Source organism: Candoia aspera, chromosome 1 (assembly GCF_035149785.1).
Source record: "Candoia aspera isolate rCanAsp1 chromosome 1, rCanAsp1.hap2, whole genome shotgun sequence".
In the NCBI taxonomy this organism is placed as follows: domain Eukaryota; kingdom Metazoa; phylum Chordata; class Lepidosauria; order Squamata; family Boidae; genus Candoia; species Candoia aspera.
In genome coordinates, this window is record NC_086153.1 from 61,850,826 (window position 1) to 61,875,751 (window position 24,926).

General features: G+C 39.2%; 1 protein-coding gene across 2 annotated transcripts in view; it reads left to right on the forward strand.

Annotated features, from left to right (window-relative positions):
* The window catches only part of MDGA1 (MAM domain containing glycosylphosphatidylinositol anchor 1), a 278,861-nt gene extending 255,230 nt beyond the window's left edge, over positions 1-23,631 (forward strand). The window contains exons 15-17 of one of the 2 annotated variants that reach the window (XM_063304931.1): positions 12,204-12,328; positions 18,539-18,647; positions 20,433-23,631. In XM_063304931.1, coding sequence (XP_063161001.1) covers positions 12,204-12,328; positions 18,539-18,647; positions 20,433-20,521 — 323 coding nt within the window. In that variant the 3' untranslated portion in view covers positions 20,522-23,631. Of the gene's footprint in view, positions 1-12,203; positions 12,329-18,538; positions 18,648-20,429 lie in introns of both variants that reach the window. The other variant, XM_063304922.1, reaches the window with a different exon arrangement.
* The last annotated feature ends 1,295 nt before the right edge of the window (positions 23,632-24,926 follow it).

Consider the following 24,926-nt stretch of genomic DNA (forward strand, 5'->3'; position numbering starts at 1 on the left):
GTCGTATTTAAAAATAAAAATATATAACAATTAAACTAAATATGATTTTAAAAAGGAATAAAGTAAAACCATAAGCAATCTAAAACACAGTCTGGTCCAGAGGTAGTTATTCTACAAATACTGGGATGAAAAGGCATGCCTTCAATTGTTCAATTGTTTTCTGAAAGAAGACTATATGGGGATTTGGCAAACATTATTTCAGGGTGCTGTCACTGAGAAGTAGTTGAATTGTCACACTGAATATACATGAAAGAATAATTAGATGTTTTATATGAAACAGTGTTCTCCCTTTCCCATGGTCTCTTTTGTGCAAGATACTGAGCAGATGCGTTATAAGTAAGAATGATTCTTTTACTTATAGCTCAACTCCAACCTAATGGTCATAATGTCAATAATATACCGTATATAGGGAGTCAGAGAGAGAAAGAGAGCATCGAAGTTCACAATGCTTCCTCAAAATCACTTTTTGCATGATTGAAATTAATGAACCAGATTAGATATAGTGCTGCTGCTGCTGCTACCAGTGAACATCTAAAGGAGAAATGCCAGAAGTGGCCTATTGCTCCTCCTATAGATTTTAGACTGTCAAATATTGATTTATATGATTTCAAATCAATCCAAAAATATAGAGTCCATCTTCAAGTCCTGGACAAGCCCCCCCCAATAAATAAATTAAAACAAAAACAAAATACACAATGAATCCAGAGTTGGCTTTTAGGCAAAGCAATCATATAATTGCTTCACCTCACACCCAGATAAATTTGCTTTGCACAGTAAGATGAGTAGAGGAAAAAAATCACATTCTCCACTGAAAAACATTTTAATCACAATAAACAAGCAGTGACCACTTCCTGCATTACCTGTTTGGAGGTAATGTGAATCAATCTTCCTAAAACTACTTTTTTTACACTGTAGTTGTTTCATGCAAGATTTTCTGAAGAGAGATTGCCATGGGGCTGTAATTATTCAAAAGTGCATGGGGCAAAAAATGTGCTCACGAGGAGATGATAGATAGATAGATAGATAGATAGATAGATAGATAGATAGATAGATAGATAGATAGATAGATAGATTGATTGATTGATTGATTGATTTTACCAAGGGGATATTATATTAACCAATGGTAGAACTCTTTGTCTTAATTATAACCAGCTAGTAACTTGTTGAATCTAGAATAGTCACACAAAATATGTCCCTCTCCAAATATTCTGCAGCCACAGCTCAGATCTCCATGTGTGCATTTTTTTCCACGCCTTCAAAGAACAGCAGCCTGCAGTATTAACTCAGTTATGCATATTGCAAGAATGGAGTGTTGTTAAGTGCAAATCAATTGGCTTTAGAAGGCAAGTTTAGTTTAAGAGAAAGAGACATATAGGAGGGGTAGGTAGCCTTTTTGTGGGCAGAACCACATTTTTAAATTGATCTTTGTTAGGGACCAGGGCCTAGCATGACTACCAGAAAGGGAGAGGGTTGAATTTGCAGCTTGGTTCCCTCCCCCTCCCCCTCCCCCTCCCCCTCCCCCTCCTTTGGTGGGGCAAATGTGCTTTAAGCCTATCAGAAAATTAATAAGCTTATTGGCTAGTTACAGAAAATGGGCAGATAATTTCACCTTTATTATTCAGTGGTTTGCCACTGAGTTTTGGTAGTGCAATTTGGGAAGGCGCCATACAATGCCAAGAAGGATCTCCAGAGGCTAGATGTGGCCCATGAGTCTCCACCTCATTATATAGTCTGAGCGCTTGACAATCTTTCTTTTATTCATCAATTGTTTTCTGGGGCTTTGTTTTGCTTTTCTGGGCTCCCTTGAACCACCAGTGAGACCCCAGATTAAAAATGCTATTTCTAGAAAAAAACCCTAGAGACTGGCCACCTGGTGAAATACAGGAAGCAAGGCTCCAGCACTCTTCCTTTAAAAAGATAATATACAAAAGGTGATAGAACTTTTTTTATGAATAAAAGGAAAGCTGCTGCCAGTAATTTCTAGCAACTCAGAGAACATAAGTAGTAGTATTCCCTGGAGAAGCATATTGCTGGAAAAAGCTAGCTAGGACATTGTAGCACTTTCCTCACATTAAAAAAAAACAAACAAAAACTTTGAAGTCCTGTTTTAAGCAAATGTCACCCCAAGAGAACACAGTTTTATTCTAGAGGGAATCTCTGTTTTATACTGTGTTCTCACAGTGAGTGTTGCTTTACCACTGCATTTAGCTATCAGGATGACTTATTTGCATTCATTAGGCCACCGAGCAAGACTATATAGAAAAAGTGACCCCAAGAAAATGCCTCTGTGTAATAGAAACTGTTTTATGTGTTGTGAGGGAGCTGGCAGACTAGGCTAGTGGCTGGGCAATTTAGGCAGAATACCAACTAGCATCATTAAAACAATGCAGTGAGTCGATGGGATCAAGAGGCAGCTGAGATTCTGCAGTTGTGCCTATTAGACTCACGTTGCTTTATGAAGAATCATTAGAGCCAAGAGAAGAGTAAATACATCTTATCATGGCATAGAGACAAATTGCATTACTAAAAAACTCAGCTTGGAGCGTCATGGTATTTTTCTTGCTCTGCCACCAAGAGAATCAGTTTTTCCCATCTCTCCCTCCCCTGACCCCAACCCCCATCACTTCTTTCCAGACTAGTAACTTGCCACCACAACTCCATAGCTGAGAACACATGCTTGTTGCTCATTGTTTTTCTTTATCATTCATTTAAGTGAGAAAAAAGGCCCCATATTTGTTGGTAAGATTATGAATGGTAATAGATTCTTATTGAGGGCTTTAGCTCACTCCTGGGAATTTCCTGCAGGGGGCTTTACTTGAGACCTGTATTTTATCACACGTCACATTATAGCCACCTTTCCTGGAGAAACAATCAGGGCAACAGGGACAATAAATGGGAAGGCAGAAATTAAGCAGCTGGTTTTGGGCCTCTCAAGGCTCTGGTGCTCTTGAGTCCAGCACCTTGCCAAAAAGTCAAGTTTCTGCAGTTGCTGGGAAGACTTTTCTCTATCTCCAGCTTGTGGGACTGTTGAAATTATTATTATGCTCCAGACTGGCAACCACTATTCAGATCCTCATAAAGCAGTGTTTCTCAACCATGGCCACCTTAAGATGTGTGGACTTCAACATTGTTGGCTGGGGAATTCTGGGAGTTGAAGTCCACACACCTTAAAGTGGCCCAGGTTGAGAAACACTGCCATAAAGTATTATAGCCCCACTTCTTGGCCAAAAACCTTCCAGAGTGACATGGGACAAATAGGTACTGTAACATTCCCGGCTTTCTGGTTCACATTTTAGATGACAAAACACACAAAGACTAAGAGGAGGGGAGAGAGGAGGGAAAAAAGCAAGTTCAGGCATCTTTTAAAGTTATGCTTAGGATTTCCATAATCTAAACATCCAAACACCAACAGCCTCATTCACATCTTATGCAAATTAACCTAATTTGCATTTTTAATCCATTTTTAAAATCCCAAGGCAGTTCACAGAATAAAAATCACAACAAAACATATAACATCAGAAATAAAAGAAAATTAAATTCTGTAATAAATGCAACTACTGTAAAAGTTCTGCTTTGTAAATGGAATACCTATCAACTTCCCACCTGAAATTTATTTTAACATATTTACCCTAGAAATATATAAAGGGCCACTGACAGTTTCAAGGGTTTTTTTTAAGAAGGTGCTATGTTACTCTACCCACCAAAACTGCTGCTGGCTTTCTTGATTATATACAAGCCACCTCCATGCATTTGCTCATTCTCTGTGCAATTTCAGGCTTGGACTTACACTGGGATCTTCTCCTTCCTGAAGCACCAGGGAGCAACTGTTTGGTGGTGTAATCACTGCTGCTATTTCCCTTGTGCTTTTCCTGTGCTTTTCCATACAATGCATTACATTGCACCAAAACCTGGGCAAAAAGAACTTTGATTTTTTTTTAAAAAAACTTTTACTTTAAAAAAAACTTTAATTTTTAAAAATGATTTTTTAACTTTGAATAATGATTGTTTTTATATTGTGGTTTTAATTGTTGTATGCCACCCAGGGTCACTTCTGATGAGATGAGCAGCTATATAAATTTGATTAATAAAGAAATAAATAAAGTAAAAACAGATGGTGGATGAAAAGGTTCAAATCTATCACACCTGACTACAGTTCATATAATAGCCTGATGGGAGAAATGGCTTAGATGGCTGCCATGAGGTTATGGCTGAAGACAGCTAGCAACAGAAAAGCCCTGTTAACTTTCCCTTCCCTTATCTGCTTTCTCTTTTTTAGAATTACAATATACTTCATGAGGTGCCCTGAAAGATAGTCCGAAATGTTCATACCAAATTCAGTGGCCTACCTTTTAACAGAGATGACTCAAGAGAGCACATTATACTGGTGTTTCAGTACGTACTGCATTTTCAGTTCTAAGTTAGCTTAGCGCCATACTCAACTAGTATAAACCAAAAAGCTATCTCTTATATGACAGCTAGTTTGGTCTAGTGGTTAAGGTGCTGAGCTAGAAACCAGGAAATTGTGAGTTCTAGTCCTGTCTTAGGCATGAAAGCCAGCTGGGTGACATTGGGCCAGTCACTCTCTCTCAGCCAAACTCACCTCACAGGGTTGTTGTTGTGGGGAAAAGAGGAGGAGGAAGGAGTATTAGGTATGGTCGCCATCTTGAGTTATTAATAAAAATAATACAGGCGGGATAAAAATAAAATCAAGTTAAAAAATAATAAAAAAATGTGACCCATTTCTGCAAAATCATTATGTTGTTCAGGGATGGCCTGCCAATGGAAGCAGCAGGACTCTTCCATATTATCCATGGGAGTAGATTGGCTGGCTAGGTTTTCCAAGAATAAGTCAAAGTGCTGGTTTTGGGATCAATATCATCTTAATATTGATGCCATATTCTCACTGAAAAGAAGATGAAAGTGAAGTGTGAATAAGTAAACATATTTTCCAATAACCTCTTTGCTGTTAAGCATAAAAATGTGAATGGGATCAAGTGATCTCTAATTTTCCATTATGCTTCTCTCCACTTGACCACCTGTTTACTATAAGCAGTTGCTTCTGTTGTCAAAAGTAGATGATTATGGTGATATTAACATTAATGAAGGTAATTGAGGTTAGACCTGGATGCAGCAGAGAGGCTCCAGAGATTTTAACCCAACTGCATCTTGAACAATTTAAGGGGAAGGAAGTTCTAGGGAATTCCCAGCAGGTAAATGCAGTCATACATTTGACAGTCTATGCCAGTGTTTCTCAACCTTGGCAACTTTAAGAAGTGTAGACTTCAACTCCCAGAATTCCCCAGCCAGCACCTTTTTAAGGCATTATCAGAGACTGAGATGGTTGCTGGTAAATGTTAGTTTCAGCGTATCTTGTGCTCTATTCTCCAGGACCTTTGACCATGAACCATTTACCTCAACTCCCATTTAAACCACAACTACACATCTACCTCTAACTCTCCTGGATACATTTTTGAGCAACCTGATTCTTGATTTGAAGTCAACTTTGGGATGACTTGTGGAACTAGCATCCTTGCCAGGTTGATCTCATAACTCTCAAATTTATTTCCTTCCTCCCTCCCTGCATGTCTGCAGAATAGAACAAGGTGGCACAACTTGTGATTGTGAAAAATATGTAGAGAGCTACTGATGTTGCTATTTGCCATGCTTCCTTTAACATCACCATGCTATTTGCAACAGGTTTTAGGTATATATTCCCAGCTAACTAAGTAACTTTTCTATTGAGTGGAAGCTGAAATCAGACCTTTTCATCCAGAAATCTGTAGCATTTAAATGCATCCCCCTGGGCTACTGTATCTGGTATCACAGCTGGTGCTCTTTTGTATACCAGACGCTCTTCTAAAATGCCGGCTCAGGTCTTATAAAGAGGTAGCAGCAGGCACAGCTCTCCCACACATTGATCAATTCCTCACCATTTATTATTGGCCTTTATTTGTCTTCTGATTAGTAACAGTTATAATAATAACATAAATAAACATATTAAATATTTATATAAAGAGATAATACCATGTTCAACCCCATATGTGAAAAATGCCAAGAAAACAATTGGTGTCTAGAGATTTCTTCTGTCTCCCTGCCATGGGGTGCTTTGATCCTTTGCAAGTAGCTGGCATTGAACCCTAGCCCGTTCTTGTCAGTGTGGGTGTTTTAAGGAAAAGCCAAATGCACATTAGCCTGGGATGAAGTGGCCAAATAGGAAAAGAGAAATAGGAGAAGGCAATGAAAATCACAGTGAGGCTCTAAATCCCTGAAAGAGAATTTGCCAGATCATGCTATTGGAGATGGTCTGATACTTCCAAGTTAAGGTTTAGGAAACATATCATATGCTTCTCTTCACCACTAGGCCATTGGGAAATCACTTGCCCTATAATAAAGCTCTAGATGGCTATGAACTAATAAGGGCATTGTTCTGCTTCCTCCTGAGAACTTTATTGATGCAAGCAGGAGAGTCATCACCAAAAAAAAAAAACCTAAAAAGGAAGGGAACTGCAAATCCTTCAAAAGCAGTATTTTGGAGAGGTAATAATGGGTATGAGATTCCACTTTCCTTATCATTAAAGCAGCCACTTCTTTTTCCAGACTTGCATGGCTGCTTACAAAGATACTCCCTCTCTGCATGTGTGTGCATGCTGAGCTTCCTTTGGAGAAAAGAGATGGGCTTGTAAGAGGGTCCCCCACCAGTGCTCCCTCAGCAACAGCAAAAAAGAAAATTATCCAGAGGAAGAGAACTTAGGTGGATCAGGATGTTTTATCTGAATTTCTCCAGGGGTGATTCCGCAACAATTTCTCAAGAGCAATCCCCCCACTCCCGCCTTTAGTGTTGTCAGTAGCACCACTACTGAAAAGATCCAGTGGGATGCATTGTCAGGGAGGCTGCAGACTGCTGGAGAAAGTATTCCACAGTGCAAGACATCTACACACACCCCTCAGCTATATCAGAGCTAAAGATGTAAATTTCTCCAAAATTGTCATCTTCAAAGAAAATTCTCTTTCATCAGACTGAATAAGAACTAGTTGGGGAAAGAAATGCAGGCATACATCTCTGCCTAGCGTAATGCTTACAGTCATGCGGCTTTGACTTCTCCCCTTTTAATATTTGAAATTTTCAAGCTCTCTCTAAAATGCAAGCTGTGTGTCATATCTGAACCAGGCTTTGGGTTTCAAACATTCTCATCTTTTGATGAGCGGTTCACTAATAATCATAATATCTTATCATCCTAGCCCAATAGACCTATATGCTCTCATGGCCAGGGATTTAGTCTCCAGTCTTTTAAAAGTTAGATTACAGTATTAAAAATATATTATCCAAGTTTTAGGTATCCCACCTCCCTTGCTATTCAGATTAATGTGGTTGTACAGTATTCAGAAAACATAATTTCATCATCTTAAGCAACAGAACAGCCAAGTTGTATGTCCTCAGTTTATTTGTCCTATTTTCTTGTTTATATTCTTCCTCCACAAATGAAAAGGAGGAGTGAGATTAACCAATAAGCCATAATTTCTACAAAATGTTTCCTGAGCCTCCAGTGAGGAATTTGACATTTTGTTGATTCTTGTTCCTTCCTTGATTGTTGTAGACCTGAAACTTTCTGCAAAGGATACCCATTGCATCAACTTGCTTGGTGGAGAGAATTTCAAAGCATGCATATTTTTTTGTTTTCCAGATGCTGCTTCACTTCCCTTTGTTCTTTACCTTCATACAGGCATTAGAATTCATTTGCAGGATAATTTGTTCCACTACTGGCTGGGCTGCCATGTTTTTGCCTGGAAGGTTGTAGTTAGAGTGAATAGATAAGATCAGAACACCGGATGATGCCTTATTTCCTGGCACTTCTTTGCTAAATTGATTATTATCCATGATGTGAGCCAAAAATGCTAGGGATACTTGGCTGGATAATGAAGGAAATGCAAGTCTCCTCCAGATGTCTTCACAAGTTAATGAGTGCAATGTCTGGCATTCATCCAGCTTGATGGAGGGAGAGTGCAGAGAGAGAGAGTTGTCCATTAAAATTCAATTTCTCTGTTCAAAAGACTTGGTCCATCAGTTTTCAGGATTAGTACCTAAAGCTTGAGACATGGATAGGATTCTTTTATTGAACTGACTAGTGCCTCCCACCCAAACTGAGGGAAGTGGTCCTAGGAGAGGTGTTGCTAACATAAAGAATTTTAGCTTCAGCATACCAGATCCCTGGCTTTTATTTTATTTTATTTTATTTTATTTTATTTTATTTTATTTTATTTTATTTTATTTTATTTTATTTTATTTTATTTTATTTTATTTTATTTTATTTTATTTTATTTTATTTTATTTTATTTTATTTTATTTTATTATTGATTGATATGCCCCCCCATCTTATTTACAATAACCCTGGGTGGCTCACAACAACAGCAATAAAAACATAAAAAATAAACAATAATACAAAACATCAAACTTCACCCCACAACACCATTCCAGCTACACATTTGCTGGACTCACATCCCTTCCCTAGCAGAGGACTTGGGGGTGGGAGGGAGGCAGCTCTTCCTGGCCTTCCAGAAGGCTAAAAGCATAGGGGCAGTCCAGATCTTAAGGGGAGCCTGTTTGATAGGGCCAGGCCTCCATGGAGAAGGTGCACCTCATACATCCCACCAGTTGACAGCATTTAAGGGAAGGGACTTGGCGGTTGTTGGGTTACAATCCCATCTTGCAACAAATATCACAATAAGCTTTTTCCTTCTGCTTTGTTCTTACTGCTTGTTTACCATAGACTAGAATAAATCAAGAATATATTTACTGTAGGTCAGTTTACACAGATTTCAGGAGAGCAATTGTTCATCCTAAAACTCATCAGAGCTAGCCCTGCAATTATACTGTAGTAGCCAAGCTATGACTTTGTTTGCTTGCTTGTTTGTTTGGATTTATTTGGCCAATGACTCTGGGTGTCTTACATCTCAAAAGTAAAGAACAAGAAAATGAAAGAAAAAAAGACATGCATGTCCAGAACAAACAACCTAATATGTCAAAAGAAAACTAACAGAGCCTTGACAACCACCCTATACCCAGGTCTGGGAGCAAAGCCAGGTTTTCATTGATTTGTGGAACAGCTGCAGGGTGGAAGCTGTATGGATCCTCAGCAGTATTACCTACTTCTAAATGCCCTCCAATTTATCAACAGCTCTGGCTGCCTTGCCAGTTTAGCCAGACCTCCATTTGGTGTCCTAGATAGACCACTTTCACGTAAGCATCAGATGTTAAAGAAGACTGAATACTAAAAAGGAGGAGAATACCCTTTTACACAAAGCCAAGCAGCAACTTCTTCCAGTGGCAGAAGAACAGATTTCATTTAGATAGTGCCTTATTGAAAGGATGAGCAAATTTTTGTTGGCTGTGAGCCAGGCTTAATGGTTTGGAGAGATGCAAGAGCCACAGTGGGCAAGGCAGTAGCACAAAGTGGGGGCCGTAGTGCACCTGGATGGAGTTGTGTCAGGAGGAACATTTCTTTTAGGCAGAAGGGAAGAGTAGGGGATTTAAGAAAAGTTAAAATCAAATTAGTTTTGTGTGTGTGTGTTCTTCATCCCCAAATGACAGGAAACTGAAATCTAGTGGTTCAGGTGGAAAGGGCTCTAAGGTTCCAGAAAAGGGGCTTAGGGTCCAAATGCAGTCTGAGAGCCACAGGATGCCCACTCCTGTTGTTCATGAGACAATTCGTTGTGTTTATGTGCGCATACATGAATACCCATTTAATTAATGCAATGTTGGGACAGAGTATAGACCCACTGCAGTCTTGCTAGCCTGGGCCCAACATAGGATATACGCAAACCCAGATATCAGCAGAAGAAAGGTCATTATGTATTCATAATACAGCAGAACTCAAATATTTGAGTGTTAGCCCACCCCTCCTACAATACCCTCTTTGAGCTGATAATATGTTTCTTGATTGACAGAATTAAATATGGCAGTTCTATTTTATTTTATTTGCATTTTATTAGAATGAGTAGCCATGAAAATGCAGTGTTTGGCCACATTTTTGTGATAATGCAGAACCTGCCTGCTGTGTTACATTGCTGTCTGCCACTTCAGAGCAGTAATCTGGTGAATAATGTCAAGGAAATCTTTTACTTCTTAGTTGTTAGGGACAGTAGTTGGTTCCAGTGTGGAATAATTTATATTAGAGATGTAAATCACCAAACAGAAACTTCTGGTTTAAAGCATGTTAATCAGAGTTTTCATCTGAGGAAGAATCAGCCTCTCCATAAGGCAAAGCAAGTGAAGTCATAATTGGTCCTCTCCCCAATGTCACTGACCCAGGCTAACCTGTTTCTCCTTCCTTCAAGTTACACTCCTCAGGTGGCCAAAACTGACTATGTTCATTGGTTTAATGCTAATAGTTCAATCCACAGATACATGCTTCTATTATCACAGTGGAGTTACCTACCAACATCCATTCACACACCAACAAACACACATTTTACCCCTCTTACATAGAGAAAATTTGAAAACAACCTAAGAGGCATAATTTAGGAATAATGTGGGTTTATGCAGAATTCTTTTTTTCTTTTGTTTAGACATGTTATCCTCATTCTTTAATCATTAACTTTGGATTTTACAGGGAAAAGTTGTGACTTGACCCAACTGATGGCATTTATCCCAAAGAGACCAATGAAATGTCTGGATTTTATGTGTTTTTTGGCCTGTCTTAAATAACTGGTAATTTATGTCATGTCAAAAAAGCACATAAAGTTTAGACATTTAATGGAGAAAGGACAAATAGATTTCTAGGGAAAGCACTGTCTTGTAATAAATGTAAGATTTATCACATTTTTATGCTGCTAAGGGTGGCATGTTCCTCTTCTACTTTACGTTCACGAATAATTCTGTGAGATGGGCTCAGATGCAACACCTAGTAATACTCACGGCCTAAGCGGAGTTTGAAATTTCAAACTGGATTACTCCAGCCCCAGGCCAGCCATCATGCTACTATATAGCGCTTACTGTTAGCAAACAGCAGTTGCAGACCCATTTTCTAAAAAGACTCAGTTGCAAGTGTAATTCTATGTATATCTAGTTGTCTGCCCATTACACTAGTTCCTCTTGATTTCAGGAAGCTTACTGCCAGGTAAGTGCATATAAAATTATGGCCTCCGCAACTTTGCAGCATCTGCTTCCATCAACAGTCAGGCACACTATATGAATCTCTCAAGCAATATATTCACAACCTTGCAATTGGAAATTGTCTTCTATGCAAACTTTGTATAGCTTTGGCCCATCCTAGCACATTTCCCATGGTGATCGTTTGGAAATCAATTAAATAAACATTCATTTCAGAAAACAATATGTGCAGACAAGAGCTTGCTCATTGGAGCTTGCTCTTTGATAAGGTCTGCCAGACCAGAAGCCTATTAAACACATATTTTATTAGCTTTAATGCTCCTTAGATGCCTATTACAAGGTGTATGCTGCAGGATGATTCTGAGGGAAAAGTTCTACAGGGAGTGTTAACTGAACCTGAGTTCATATTCATTGAGTTGGAAGTGGTTATTTAGACCACTGAGTCTAACCTTCTGTTCAGTGCAGAGGTTTCCACTGACCCTACCCAGTGTTTAGTAAGTGCCATAGCTGCAGTTCAATTTACTTGGCAGTTTGGTTTACAAACAGTTCAATCTCAATCTTCAATACAGCATTTCTTAAATGTAAGTCACATTTGTTTCCCTCAATCTCCCCATGGTGGCAAAAGTCTGAAGAGCAGTTATAACCAAGGTTGTGTGAATGTAGATATTGTGGTCCAACAGACTGGAACTCCTACAAAATCAGGGCTCCTGATAATATAAAGGACTGAAACATGTTCAGTTCTTTAGATCTTCCTTATCAGCGTAAGAAGAATGAGGTGGAGAGAATGGAGGCAGAGATTAACTGGGATATTAATGATTCAGTGTTTGAAGAACATCCCAGTTGGGATCAGGTTAACTGGGAATTAACCAGAATTCTGCAGGGAAATGATTCATAAGTCATTTGAATGTATGTCTCAAAGACTGCAATAGTGAAAGATATATAGATTGCTAATAGCCCCCACTCACATCCCCTGCATTCAGTGAAGGGACCAATGTGCAAGATATAATATGGATGTAAGTGTCAGTTGAACCCTCTGACAAAAGGATTGCTGCAGAGAAGCAGTGTGACTCCAGTGTTTGGTGCCCCTCTCTTACAGGCTCCTTAAATCTCCTGGTTCATGTGAAGAATAAGCAACCCACTCAAGCCTTGTCACTCAAAGGGGACAAAGGAAATATGTGGCAACAAGTACATGTACCCATCAACCCTGCAGGACCTTTCCAGGTAAGCAGATCCTTGAGGACCCAGAAGGCAAATGCCCACCTCCTATTATGTCTTTGATTTAGATTAGCAAACCATAAGGCAAAGATGCTGAATGGCGAAATGTCATGGTTGTCTGAGCAACAACACAAGTTCAAGAGAAACAGAATACCTCTTTCTGGCCTCCTATGATAAGGCAGCTTGTGAGCATGCCTTTTCCCCCTCTAAATAATAGGACTTAATATGTGAGCACTAATTTATGGCTTGAGCGGTTGTTTGGGCTTTGTCATTGTTGAATGGTTCTTATGTGGGACACTAGATGGAGCTGCTGTCAAAAACATCAGCCCTGCACTGTGGTAGTGTGGGCTATGTGGCTAGGAGTTCCTGGTTCAAATCATGACCCAGTCAGGAAATTCACATTATAATTTCCTACATCCTCAATAGGACAGTACTATTTCTGCTTTCATATGAGAAAAAAAGATCTGGGAAAGGCTGTATCTAAGTGGTACAGTACCTGCTGTGCATGCAGAAGTCCCAAGTGCAACCCTTAACTAGATAGAGTTGGGTAAGATCCATATCTGGAACTCTAGTGAGCCACTGCCTGGGCAGAGGTAGAGTTCATTAAGAATAAGGCAGCTTCCTGTCTCCACCTCTTACAGTAATGAAAAGCATACAAGTGCTTCTGGTAACAAAGTATTTCTATATAGAATGCTCCTGATTTGAATCTCACCTGGTGGGAATGCCATGGCAGGAAGATGCCATGCATACTGTTAAAATGACATCACTCATCTGCAAGTATCTCTGCTCCAGTAAACAGCAACTAGTTAGTTGAGGAAACGTGTAGCACAGTGATGCCATGTTATATAGCCATATTATTATCAGAAATTAGAAATGTGGAGGAAACTCAAGACTATTACTTCTGGGGGCAACCAGACATTCATTGGAATGTCACATGTCAGCTCTGGAACGATCCATGATAGCAGTCTCTTCCAATGTATGCAATGTTATTTGTTACACAGAACTGTTCATATCCATACTGTGTGCACAGGTTTTCTGTAAATGCTATAAACAATCTTGAAAAAATTGTGCTATTTATTTGTCTGGGTGCCATCCTTGCTTCTGCATATTCAACAGCATCTTGACCCATAACTATTTTGGAGGTAAATCTTGAATAGATAGATAAATTTCACCTTCTACAGGTATGTGTGTGTCATGGTGGCAACCTTGTATAGTTTCATGAAAGATTCTGTGATAGTGTGCTGAGTCTGTGCAGAATTTAACCGCTATGCATTAATTTTCCATGCTGTTTGTGAGCAGTGAGAGAATTGCCCACTATGATTTTAAGAGAGTGATTTGTCAGTGTTATTCCCTATCTAGATAGAATTTCAAATGTGCATTTTATTTTGTAAGCATATGAAGAATGTGTAAATTGCACAAAAGTTTATATTTAATATTTATTTTTATTTATCAAATTTCGTCACTGCCCATCTCCCGCAAAAGAGGGACACTGGGCAGTTTACAATAAAGCTTAAAAAATTAAAATACAATAAAAACAATATATATTACATATAAATATAAAATAGCATCCAAGATGGCAATATTAAAAGTTCTGATTTAGATTCATAAATACACAGGAATCACTTTAAAGGCACTTTAATATCAAGAACTGGACTCATTTATGATTGTTATTTAGATGAAAACTCAGTTATGGCCTTTTAAAAAACAGAGTAATGGTTGCAAATTGGCATAGAGATAGAATTTTTGGTAATATAAAGTTGCACAAAAACATATTTATTTAGTATTATTGGGTAAATGAACTTTGTTTATGTTCCAATTTTGTTTGAACTGTTTTGATTTAATATTGGTATCTCCAAATTCCCCCAGTATAGAGAAAAGCAGAAATTCTGCCACCTTTTGCTATATCAACAATGCTGCCTTTCAAAAAAAAAAAAAAAAAAAGCACCTTAGCAAACCACAGCTCCCGGGGATCTTTTTGAGAATCCATAAATATTGGACAAGTATAGAACTGATATACATTTGCAATATAAATGGAGCTATGTGGGAGAATGAGCAGGGCCATACATATCCATTTATTATTCTGAGCTTCTTTTTGTGTGCTAAAATCCACAGGTGTTTGTTCCCAGAGAGGTTTATTGTGAATTTTATGCCTGGCATCTTATTTTCTTTGGTGAATGATTCTTTACACTGCTTGTACTGGGCGAGGCTGTGAGCATTTGCTTTGTTTTTTACTTAGCCCTAAAGTGTGCAGTATACTTTGGGGTGCCATAAAACAATGATCTAGTTACTTGTAAGTCTGTTGCTTTCTGCTTATAGCTCAACTGTTGCTGTGTGCTTAATGACAACCGGGATGGGCAACTAATTTGTTACCATTCAGTTGGTATGAGCTTGTTCCGGCTTGTTGACTCACAGCCTAGGCATGGTCTTCCTTTCTGCAGAAGTGTCTCTGAATTCTGGATCATTTAGGTTGGATCGCACAAGGACATAAAAAGCAATACTGTAGTGTTTACAATGCTGCCTGACAAATAAAAGTTAGACAGACAGACACATTCATTTCCCATTAGACGGTGTGTCATGAGGCTTATATAAAACATTTTCCTCCCTTCTATCCAGTTCATTACTTCTTCATCAGGCCTCAAGAACTGAAGATGAACCGGAACATTTAGTGACTAAAATGTAACACTAGGTTGTACATAACCAATACATACAAGGGGAAGGGAAGCAGTTTTGCTGCAGAGAATTATGGCTAAAGCCATATACACACTTACCTGTACCATTTAATTCAGTAAGACTTCCTTCTGAGTAGTTACATATTCAGATTGCACTGTAAAAAGAACTGCTAATAACTGTAAGCTATGGGGGTTTCTTTCTACATAAGCATTCCTTTGCAGGATTAATATAGGGAGATACCATACCGCCTCAGAGAAATTCCAGACAATGAACTGAAAAATACACAAAATAGTAAAAACAGGGAGAAAATACTATTATATCATATTGTATCATATACAATATGTGGCCAGAATGTTGCCTGCCAGGTTCTGTGTAGACAACTTAATAGTAATCAGTGTGTTAGCTAGGGGGAAAATAATTGCATTTTCTAAAGAACAACATATTGATCTCAGAGAATGGAATATTCTTACAACAGAAATGCTTCCTTGCAGAAAGACAAATAGAACAGGACAGAAAATTGGAAACAAGTGTGCATTTATAGGCTGCATAAACAGACAAAGCCCTTTTTCTATGGAAAATAAAGCAGCTGGGCATAAAAGATCTGCCCTTTGCTTTCTACATATAAATATACACACATGCTAACATCACCACTAGGAATGCTGGAGGAATCTCTTTTCAACCTGAATTGATCTGCATCTTCTAGAGAAATGTGCAGATCAGAACTTAGCAGTCAGATGGATTTTTCATTTTCCTTAATATTACGCTGGAGTTTGTGGCTCAAAAACATAAAAATAAAAAAGTATTTAAACTGTGTATTTTGAGGATAAAATCCATGCATCATGCTTGTTTTCTAACATGTCCAAAAGATACATATTTAAATAGTTCTAAGTGCCAAGGTTTGTGTAGATTTTTAGAAACCCAGACTTGCAGCATGAGCTAGGAATGAAATGGAACTACGATTAACATTTGCAAATGCCCACCCCCACCACACTTGCCTTAGGTAAAATAAACAGAGCATAGTTGGTTAGGGGCAAATGGAATTTCACAGCCTGTACGCACAGATCTCCATCTGGTCTTTATTCTGTAAATCTCCTATCACAATATTCAGCAAATAGGAAGGTAGCAGTGCTGAATATCTACTTCTGAGTATGTGAACAGTGTGAGAAGGCTTCGTGCAGGGCTTTATATCATCTGAAGACAGGTAATGGCAGGCTGGTAGTCTTCTCTTGCATAATGGGACATGAACGCAGAGGTTGGCTCTGCTCCTGAGGGAATGGGAGGTGAATGGGCCTCTGCCCTAGCTGCCTGTAAAGTATTGTAACCATGGGAACCGCACGGGTGGCATGGGCTAATGAAGCTGTAACTGTCAAGCTCTGAGAATGAAGGGGCCCCCTGTGATTCCAAAGTCAGGAGTACAGAGGGAGAAGGATATCTCTGGCCTTCACAGCAGCGAGTTAGAGAGATTTTAGCACCCAAGCTGATAATGCCGCTCATTTTGTTCCTTAATCTGCTCTTGGGATGGCCTCCCTCATATAAAGGCAGGGACAAAAGGCAAAAGAGCAGTGATCCACTCAAATCAGAGAGGCCACCATTGCCCCGTGGTTTCATCCTGTCCCCCAAACCTTAATGCCCCTTTACATTGTCCCTGAAAGATATGTAGAGCTGGAATTGGTCACTAAGTTGAGGTTCTGTGTCAAGGTGTAGGCATGGGATCTACTGTATATTACAGAAATGAAACCAAAATGTATCTGCATGAATGAGACAACTGCAGACTGAAACGTTTGTTTGTTTGTTTATCAAATTTATATGGCTGTCCATCTCACAAAAAGTGATGCTGGGCAGCTTACAACAATCAGGTAAAGAACAGTGCATATATAAACCATCATATAAAATATAAAATCAGTATTTAAAAGTTAAATATTGTTAAGAATAATAGAGAATGAGTATGTCCACCTGAATAGTGGAGCCATTTACACACACAGGTTGGGTGTTACCATCTCCTTGCGTGTGACACACCTGCTCAGCTACACGGTCCACAGTCCCGCAGCCTCAGGCACACAGAATCCATCTCCATGTGGGAGAGATGCTCTCTGCCATGGATTCACAGTGTTGGATTACCCCATCATCCCCTTCTCCTGCAGATAGGAAGAAGGGGTTGGTCTTTTTGAAAGAGAGACAGAAGTTGATGGACCAACATTGAAAAGGAGTAGGGCTTAAGATCACTCCACACAGCCTCTGTCTAAGTTCAGATCATTGAAGCAGAGGAAACATCTGCTTCAAGAGTCTTGTAGGAATAGGCCAGGAATTGCATTATGTTTAATTTCTGTTTCTTTGTGTTGTGCTAATTATTTTGTATTTCTCTGTGCAAGGTAGTGAACTCTGTGTGATTTCATTTTTTTATCCATTCTTTGGGCTGGGCATGAAGACATTAGTTTTCTTTATAATGTTCTTGTGGTTCATAATACTCAATTTCATCATCTCCCATCTCACAGGGAGAATGTGCTGTTGTAGCAGACTAGCGCCATCTTCTACTTCTTTTGGAATGTTCTTGTTTAGTTGCCAACTGTATCTGAACGGCTCTATAAGTTATCTTTATCAATGTTGACGGTTTGTTGACTATTTAGTATATAACATTAAAAAGGCTTTGCATTTTATTGTTCCTTTTTAAATAAAGTTTCATTTCTTTGTCTATCTCCCAAGGAGGGGAGGAAGGCCTCAATCATATGCCTCCATCATACACAGCCAGGAGATTGCTATATTGAAATTCTATTGCTTTTTGCATTTTCACCTTTTAATTGCCAGAAAATTGTGAGATGGTTTACAGAGTGGATGTCAGGGGAAATACTCCTGGGCAAAGGGAACTACCAAGCTGCTGCTCTAATGTGGAGGCAGGGCCAAGGTGTGAAGTTTGAGACGGCTTCTTGGAGGATGTTTAAAACCTCCAGTCTTCCACATTACTGGCTCAGCAACATCTTGCAGACAGTTCACTGATAAACTGAAACATTAAAAAAATGTGAGCCCTTATACACAGCCCAAAAGGGTGCAGTTGTCAAAGGGAATACTCAAAAAAATGTGGGAATTGTAGATTTGTGAAGGGTAGCAATGAGGAACTGAATTTTCTTTTCTCATTAAACTTTACCAAGATTCTTTAATTGTCCCAAAGTCAACGTTTGTATTTTTCATAGTTTAACAACAACAACAACAACAACAATCAAAAACATTATTGCAGGGCAGTCCTAATATAAAATAGGTCACTCCATATTTGGAGCAGAAATTCACATCTATATCTCTTTTCTATTTCATCTGGGAGCATGGGAGACAGTTGTCATGCCCCACCATGCCCCATTTAGGGACATTTCAGGGTTGAAACTTCCAGAAAACATTAGCCTTGGTGGCAAGTAGACCATGGGTTGGTGAGGGCTAGTGGCCTCTGGGACTGATGTCCTTAGTGTCACAGGAATGTAACCTAACATTCTTTTTGTTGGGTTGAACTTTTTTTTTTAGATGCTTAAAAACCTTTCCAAATCTGATGTTTTCTTTCCACAGATCATCTTTGAAGGTGTCCGTGGGACAGGTTCTGAGGGAGATATTGCCATTGATGATGTTACTCTAAAAAAAGGTGATTGTCCAAGAAAACCAATTGTCCCAAATAAAGGTGAGTAATTATCCTTGGTGAATTGTATGCATTATCCAAGGAAAAGATTGGGAATGCTCTGCACGTTGATCAACATGTATACTTAAGTATCTCTATGCATAATAAGCATATACTTGTGCATCTCTGTAGAGAGAGAGAGAGAGGAAAAACGTATTAATTATTGACTGCAGTGTATCAAGCTCATTTAAATTATTGTAATGTCTCAAGTTAGTGTCAATTCCAGACATGGTTCTTAAGCACCTTGCCACAGAAAATAATGAAAAGTTTATTATTCCTCAGATACCAAACAAGTTGTATGTTGGAATCTACATACCCAGGAAAATTATAATTATAGCAATAACCATAGCATACAAAACAAGACATCCTTGTTCAGTAATAATAATCATAACAACTGTGATGATGGATGGATCATGGATCTATTGATTTTTATTATGCAGTGTAAGACAGAGATGTATTCCAAAATTATGAATATTTTTGTCCTGGGCATTTTTTTCTTAAAACTTTCCCACCTATTCCATGTCAAGGGCAACAGCATCAATGTCAAAGAGGAGACTATTCTTCTCACTGTTTGAGAATTAACCTTAGTGAATATATTTAGGATTATGTTAAGGAGAACTTGATTAGATTCTTCTGTTAAGCTCTGCTTAAAGGATAAAAAGAAACTATAGGCCATCAATAATAGTTTGTGTGTAGGATGTCCAGAATTAATACTTAGTATTTCTAGTTTAATAAAACAAACAAGCAAACAAAAAATAAGATCTGGTAGCAGATGATAGCAAAGTCCTCTTTCTGTGTTAGATCCAAGAAAGTTTCCATCAGTTGAAATAGGTGGTGTTGAGCAATTGAATAAATCACAGAATCATTGATTTGGAAGGGGCCATCAAATCCAACCTCTGCTCAGTGCAGGATTTTAAAATTAAACCATCCCAGAAAGATGGCTGTCTAGCTTCTGTTTGAACACATCCATAAAAGTGGGGCTAACTCCCTTTCTGGATAATTGTTTCCGCTGTCAAACTGAACTAAATGTTAAGAATTCTTTTTCTAATGAATCTGCCTTCCTGTCGGGTCTCATCCTTTATTTTCCATACTGCATTCTGGAATGATAGAGGGCAGATCCTGATGTTTCTCCATGTGACATCTTTTCAGGGATTTGAAGAGTACAGTCACATCCCCTCTCAAATACCTTTTCTCAAGGCCAAACATACCTTCCATTTTCTCTACGGGGCTTAGTTTCCAGTCCTCAATCAACTTTGTTACCCTCCACTGATCCTGTTCCACTGTCTCTGAATCCTTCTTAAAGTGTGGATACAGTACAGGTGTTAGAATAGAGTAGAATTATTAATCTGGCCCAATATGAGGAAGCTTCCTGCATTAGTTCATTGAACATTGTCTTTCAACATTTTTTAATATCTGCTCTATTCTTCAAAGTCTGGGTTTGTCTTTATACAAAAACTGAAGGAGAGACAAAATCTCAAAATCCCTGTTTTATTTTGCAAGCCTAATATGGCAAGAAAATGGTTTGGTAGTGCAAGTACAGTAGCCTCTAAAAACAAGTTAGCTTCTGAAACATTCAGCTTGCACAGTAAAACTAGCCATTTAAGATTCTAACTGTCCTGTTGTTTTCATGCTATTTCAGTTTTCGGTGCATCCAATTCTTTTGTATTGGTGGGTCTATGATTGGAATTCCTTTCCTTCTTAGATTATCCTTTCATTCCACAATAATTTGTTTTGCAAACCACTGATAATTTTCATGATGTAACTTTTCTCTTTCTTTCCCTACAGCAGTTGCCCTTCCAGGAAATTCTGCTGTCACCCAACACACATCTTCTCTCTGCGGACCGCTCCTTTTCTTTCTTTATGTACTGCTCAGATGATAGCAAGTGAATGTTCCTGTTGTCTGAGACATTCCTCCTCCTTTCCGCCTTGGTCACCCTCTGCTCCTCTTTCTTCCCCTCCTCACTGGCACACCAAAGTGTCCATATGTTACCAAAGACTAACATGCATGACCACGCGAAGGGGATCCAGCTAAGAACCTGAGGGATTCCTGGAGGAAGTCATACTGTCTAAAAACAAGATATATATAAAGAAGAGGCAAAAAAACAAAGAAAAAAAGAGGGAGGAAGCAATGGAAAGAAGAAATGGAAACAAAGGATGAAAAGCAATGCTGAGGATGAAAATGATATTTAAAAGGATCAGTGGAAGGGGAAGGCATGTTTCTTTAAGAACAGTGGACAAGACTTCCTCAGGGAAGTAGGAACTTTTGTTTAAAACAAAAACGAAATATATTAAAGCACAAATTTCTACCAGAACTGTTACCTTCTTGGCTGCAGAACCACAGTTTAGAAGATATTCTAGCGTACACAGTGCTATCCTTTGGAATCTCTGTGTTAAGACTTCTCCCTTACCGGTTTTGCCTACAACACGTCTACTGCAGCACCACCTCATACTTCTCCAACTCATCTCTGGTGACTACAGAACCTTGTCCTCACTTGCATGTATTTCTGAGTCTTCATATGCATTTTTAAGATTCTCTTGTACTTACTTGTCCATCTACAATTTGCCTTGACCCATCCGTCCCCAACTTCAACTCAGCAAAGCAAAGAAACAGACCTCTTGTGGATTATGGAGATGAATGGAGAAATCTAGGGCAAACATAAGCTGCAGGATCAGCTGTGGACATCCTTTACCTACCCACCTCTTTTCTCCTTTTTCAGGCTGCTCACTTCCCTCCTTTAGTACTTATTTTTTCTACCATCCCAGAGACAGATTGTCAATACAGCACAGAGACTAAAAGAAAAGGCTTCTTGTTTGAGGACCAAAGTAAAGAGCTGAGTAGTGACATTGCAGTCAGTTACTATCAAAGCATGAGCTTCAGAAGCCTTAAGGCAAGGATCTCCTCCATCTTTTGTTGTTGTCATTGCTGCTGCTAATCTATCTATTTCCCATTTCCTTTTTGTAATTCAGTCCTTACAGCCCCACTTTTTTTTTTTAACTACAAGGGGAATCATACAGATGCACCCTTATGACATCTGAAATTGCAATATTTCCTTGTCAGTTGCAATACTTATCCTTGGCATATTATTAATCAAGGATGCTGATACCATGGTGCTTGATTTGCTACTAAAGGATTCGGCAGCTGTATTGCAGCTGCACAATGAGATGATAGAAATGGAAGCAGAAAATAAAATTGGCCCTACGTAAAGGAACCGGGATAGGCAGACTGTTCTAGTTTTGAAAAAAAAAAAATACAGGTAGTCCTGGTTTAGCAACCACAATTGGGACTGGCAACTTGGTTGTTAAGCAAAGCAGTCACTAAATGAAACCACAACTGTGCTTATGATCTTACTTCAGCTTTCCTTTGCTTTATAGGCCTGTGAAGGTCATAAATGTGAGGATTGGTCGCAAAGTTACTTTTTCATCACTGTAAATGATTGCTGTATGAGGCAGTCGCTAAATGAGGACTACCTGTACTTAGATTTCAGTCAATGCAGAAAGAGAGAGGAAAAAAACACTGTTTTCAGGGACACCACATTAGCACTGTGAGAGGAATGTTTTCTCAGGAAAGCACACTTGCACTTGGCAGTTCTGAGCCTGCAAGATCATTAAGGTCAGCTCTAAATCACTATACGAGGAAGAACTGGTCTACCTAGTAGGTGGAAGTTACAACAGCAATGACATGCTCTGCATAAATCTTACTTGGTCCCTAAGACTTCAAGCAGCATACACTTTTCCTCCATCCACTGTCTTCCACACCAAGTTGCTAGCAGACATGCTGGACTACAGCTCTCAGCATTTTCAGCTGGCTGAGAATTCTAGCATTTGCAGTCCAACTTGCTTTGAGAGCATTAGGCTGGGGAAAGCTGGTCTAGCAGTTCAAATACTTGCTAAATGCTGCTTCCAGCTGCTTCAAAACTCCCATCAAGAAGAACAAGATAGCTTTTTGTTTGGAAATAATGACCATATGCCTATGCATAGGTAGATTAAATGTTTAGTAGCCTGAGCACATTGTTAGTCCTCTAGTGGACTGGAGGATGGTAGCAGAGAGCAAGCAGTGTGATGGGGGAGTGTGTGGTGATGTTTCTGTGGGTCTGTCTGTGTTCTCTGGATGTACAAACATACTAACAGGATGAAGGGTAGCTAATGCTAACCCAGATTCTGATTTGTATAAAGTTCTCTTATTTAATTTTGACCTGATTACATACTTTCTTCCTCACAGAAGGCACAGGTGAGTTTATCATTCCCACCAGGCCAGAGATACAAAGTTTTAGATTGTTCATTGTAAAAAGCTATCTGTGAAAGAATTCTCTTCTACTTATCTCTCACTAAAAGAAAAATAGTGGAGAGTGGTTTGCAAAAGTGGCATCCCTTAATAATAGCCTCCAAAATCCTTTCCATGACTGGTATTGATATATTTCCTTCTAAAAGGTGGAAATGGCCTCAGCCTTTTCTTCTGTTTTCAGCTGCTGAACCCATTGAGGTCAGGTACTGGGAATGTTCTCCTTATCAAACACTTAAACATTAACTTCTGCCAACTGTCAGCAGAGTCTAAAGGCAGAGTTAGGTAACCAGGAGGCACAACCTGGCCACTGGGAAACTCATCACGAGTAACATGGTATAGAGATCTCTCCAGCCTCCAACTTCACAAATTAGCCTAGCCCACCAATCCCACCATCTCCCCAGGATTTCATAGTGCCTCAGGTTTCTGAACCCAGGCTTAGAACAGTAGGTCATTTTTTAATGGAAAAGTTCCACTGAGTCTATGATTTGACAAAGATGGGTTCTCTATATAATGGGGTGTTCTCTGTATCTGAGCATTACCTGTGCTGCAAAAGTCATTCCATTTGGGCTCAAAAAAAGAATGAGCTTCCGAAAGGGAGGATGCAACATAACTCTTGGTTATTCTGGGCCACCTGTGTATCCTCAGCACTGAAGCAGCTCAGTGCAACCCTCTCCTCATTCTCCTTAGGAGTAAGTGTCTGTGTTTACTCCAGGAATTCAGCTATGTAGGGTTGTACGATTAAAGGCCATATTGTCTTTTATTCTAAGCAAGCTAAAAATAACACTAAGTTGTGAGTTACTTTGTGAATTTAGAAAAAATTATTGCAAAAGGGGACAGCTGGTGTTTGGAAGATTAGGAGTGAGAGATTGGGGAGGGGGAAAAAGAACAAAATGCAGATCCTGAGCTGCTGTCCTATTTCTGCAGCAGCTTCCTGATTTAAGTGTCCATCTGTGTGAGAACTGTAATGGACTTATGAAGTGCCTATTTTTGCAAAGGAGATACACTAAGTTCTCTTGGAGGGTGTGAGCTAGCACTGGCTCAGGTATCTATCAGTGAAATATCAGCCTTTTAATCATCAAGAAGTCTCAGGGAGCCTCATTTCCCAATACCTTTCTTGTTTCTATTGCTCTTTTCTTTCTGTGGCATGGAAGGAACAGGTTTCCTTAGGGAGGGCTGCTGTTTCTGGTGCCTTGACTTGTCAGAAGCATGAAAGTTAAAATGGAAGATTTCAGGTCATTGTCCAGATTGCCAAGACAAAGCATGGAATGAACTAGTGTAACAGTGAAGCTGCCTCACTGATGCAGGAGAATGCCAATTGTGCATAAAACCCAATATTAGGATCAGAATAGCTCATACTGAATCATGCTGGCTAATTCAGCCCAGAAAACTTGTCAGTATTTCAAGGGAGCGAGATGAAAATATTCTCCAAACACAGAGATGTTTTGTTGCGGTTCTTGTTCTTGCTAGTGTTTTTGCAGAAAGGTGGGGAAAACCTTTCACAGCTGCTTGAAGTAGCGGCTAACAGTCTGACACATTCCTTTTCTAATTAGGAACCTGGCTGCAAAAATCCAGGAGACCCTGAGATGGTAGGAAAGATATGCAGAAAATGCTAACACTCACTGCAGAAATCAAGACAGCCACTAGATAGCAACAAAGTATTGGCATTTTCTGCATATGTTTCCTGTCATCTCAGGGTCTCCTGGGTTTTTGCAGCCCTAACTTAGGACAGAATGTCACGTGAGAACAGGGCTTTGTCATGGCATAGCGTTATTCCCCAGCGTTATTTGGGGAGGAGGGAAAGATGGTGGTCCTATTGACCAAAACACCATGAATACCTCCTTAAAAATAATCCCATCAAAAATGAGAATTCTGCTTTACCCTGAAAACTAGTGACGCCTTTCTTCAGGTCTGCAGAGGCATAACAGATCCCAAGAAAACATGGGAGGTACCAGCTCAGATCTATTTGAATATTTCAGTGTAGACCTCAAATAAATTGACTG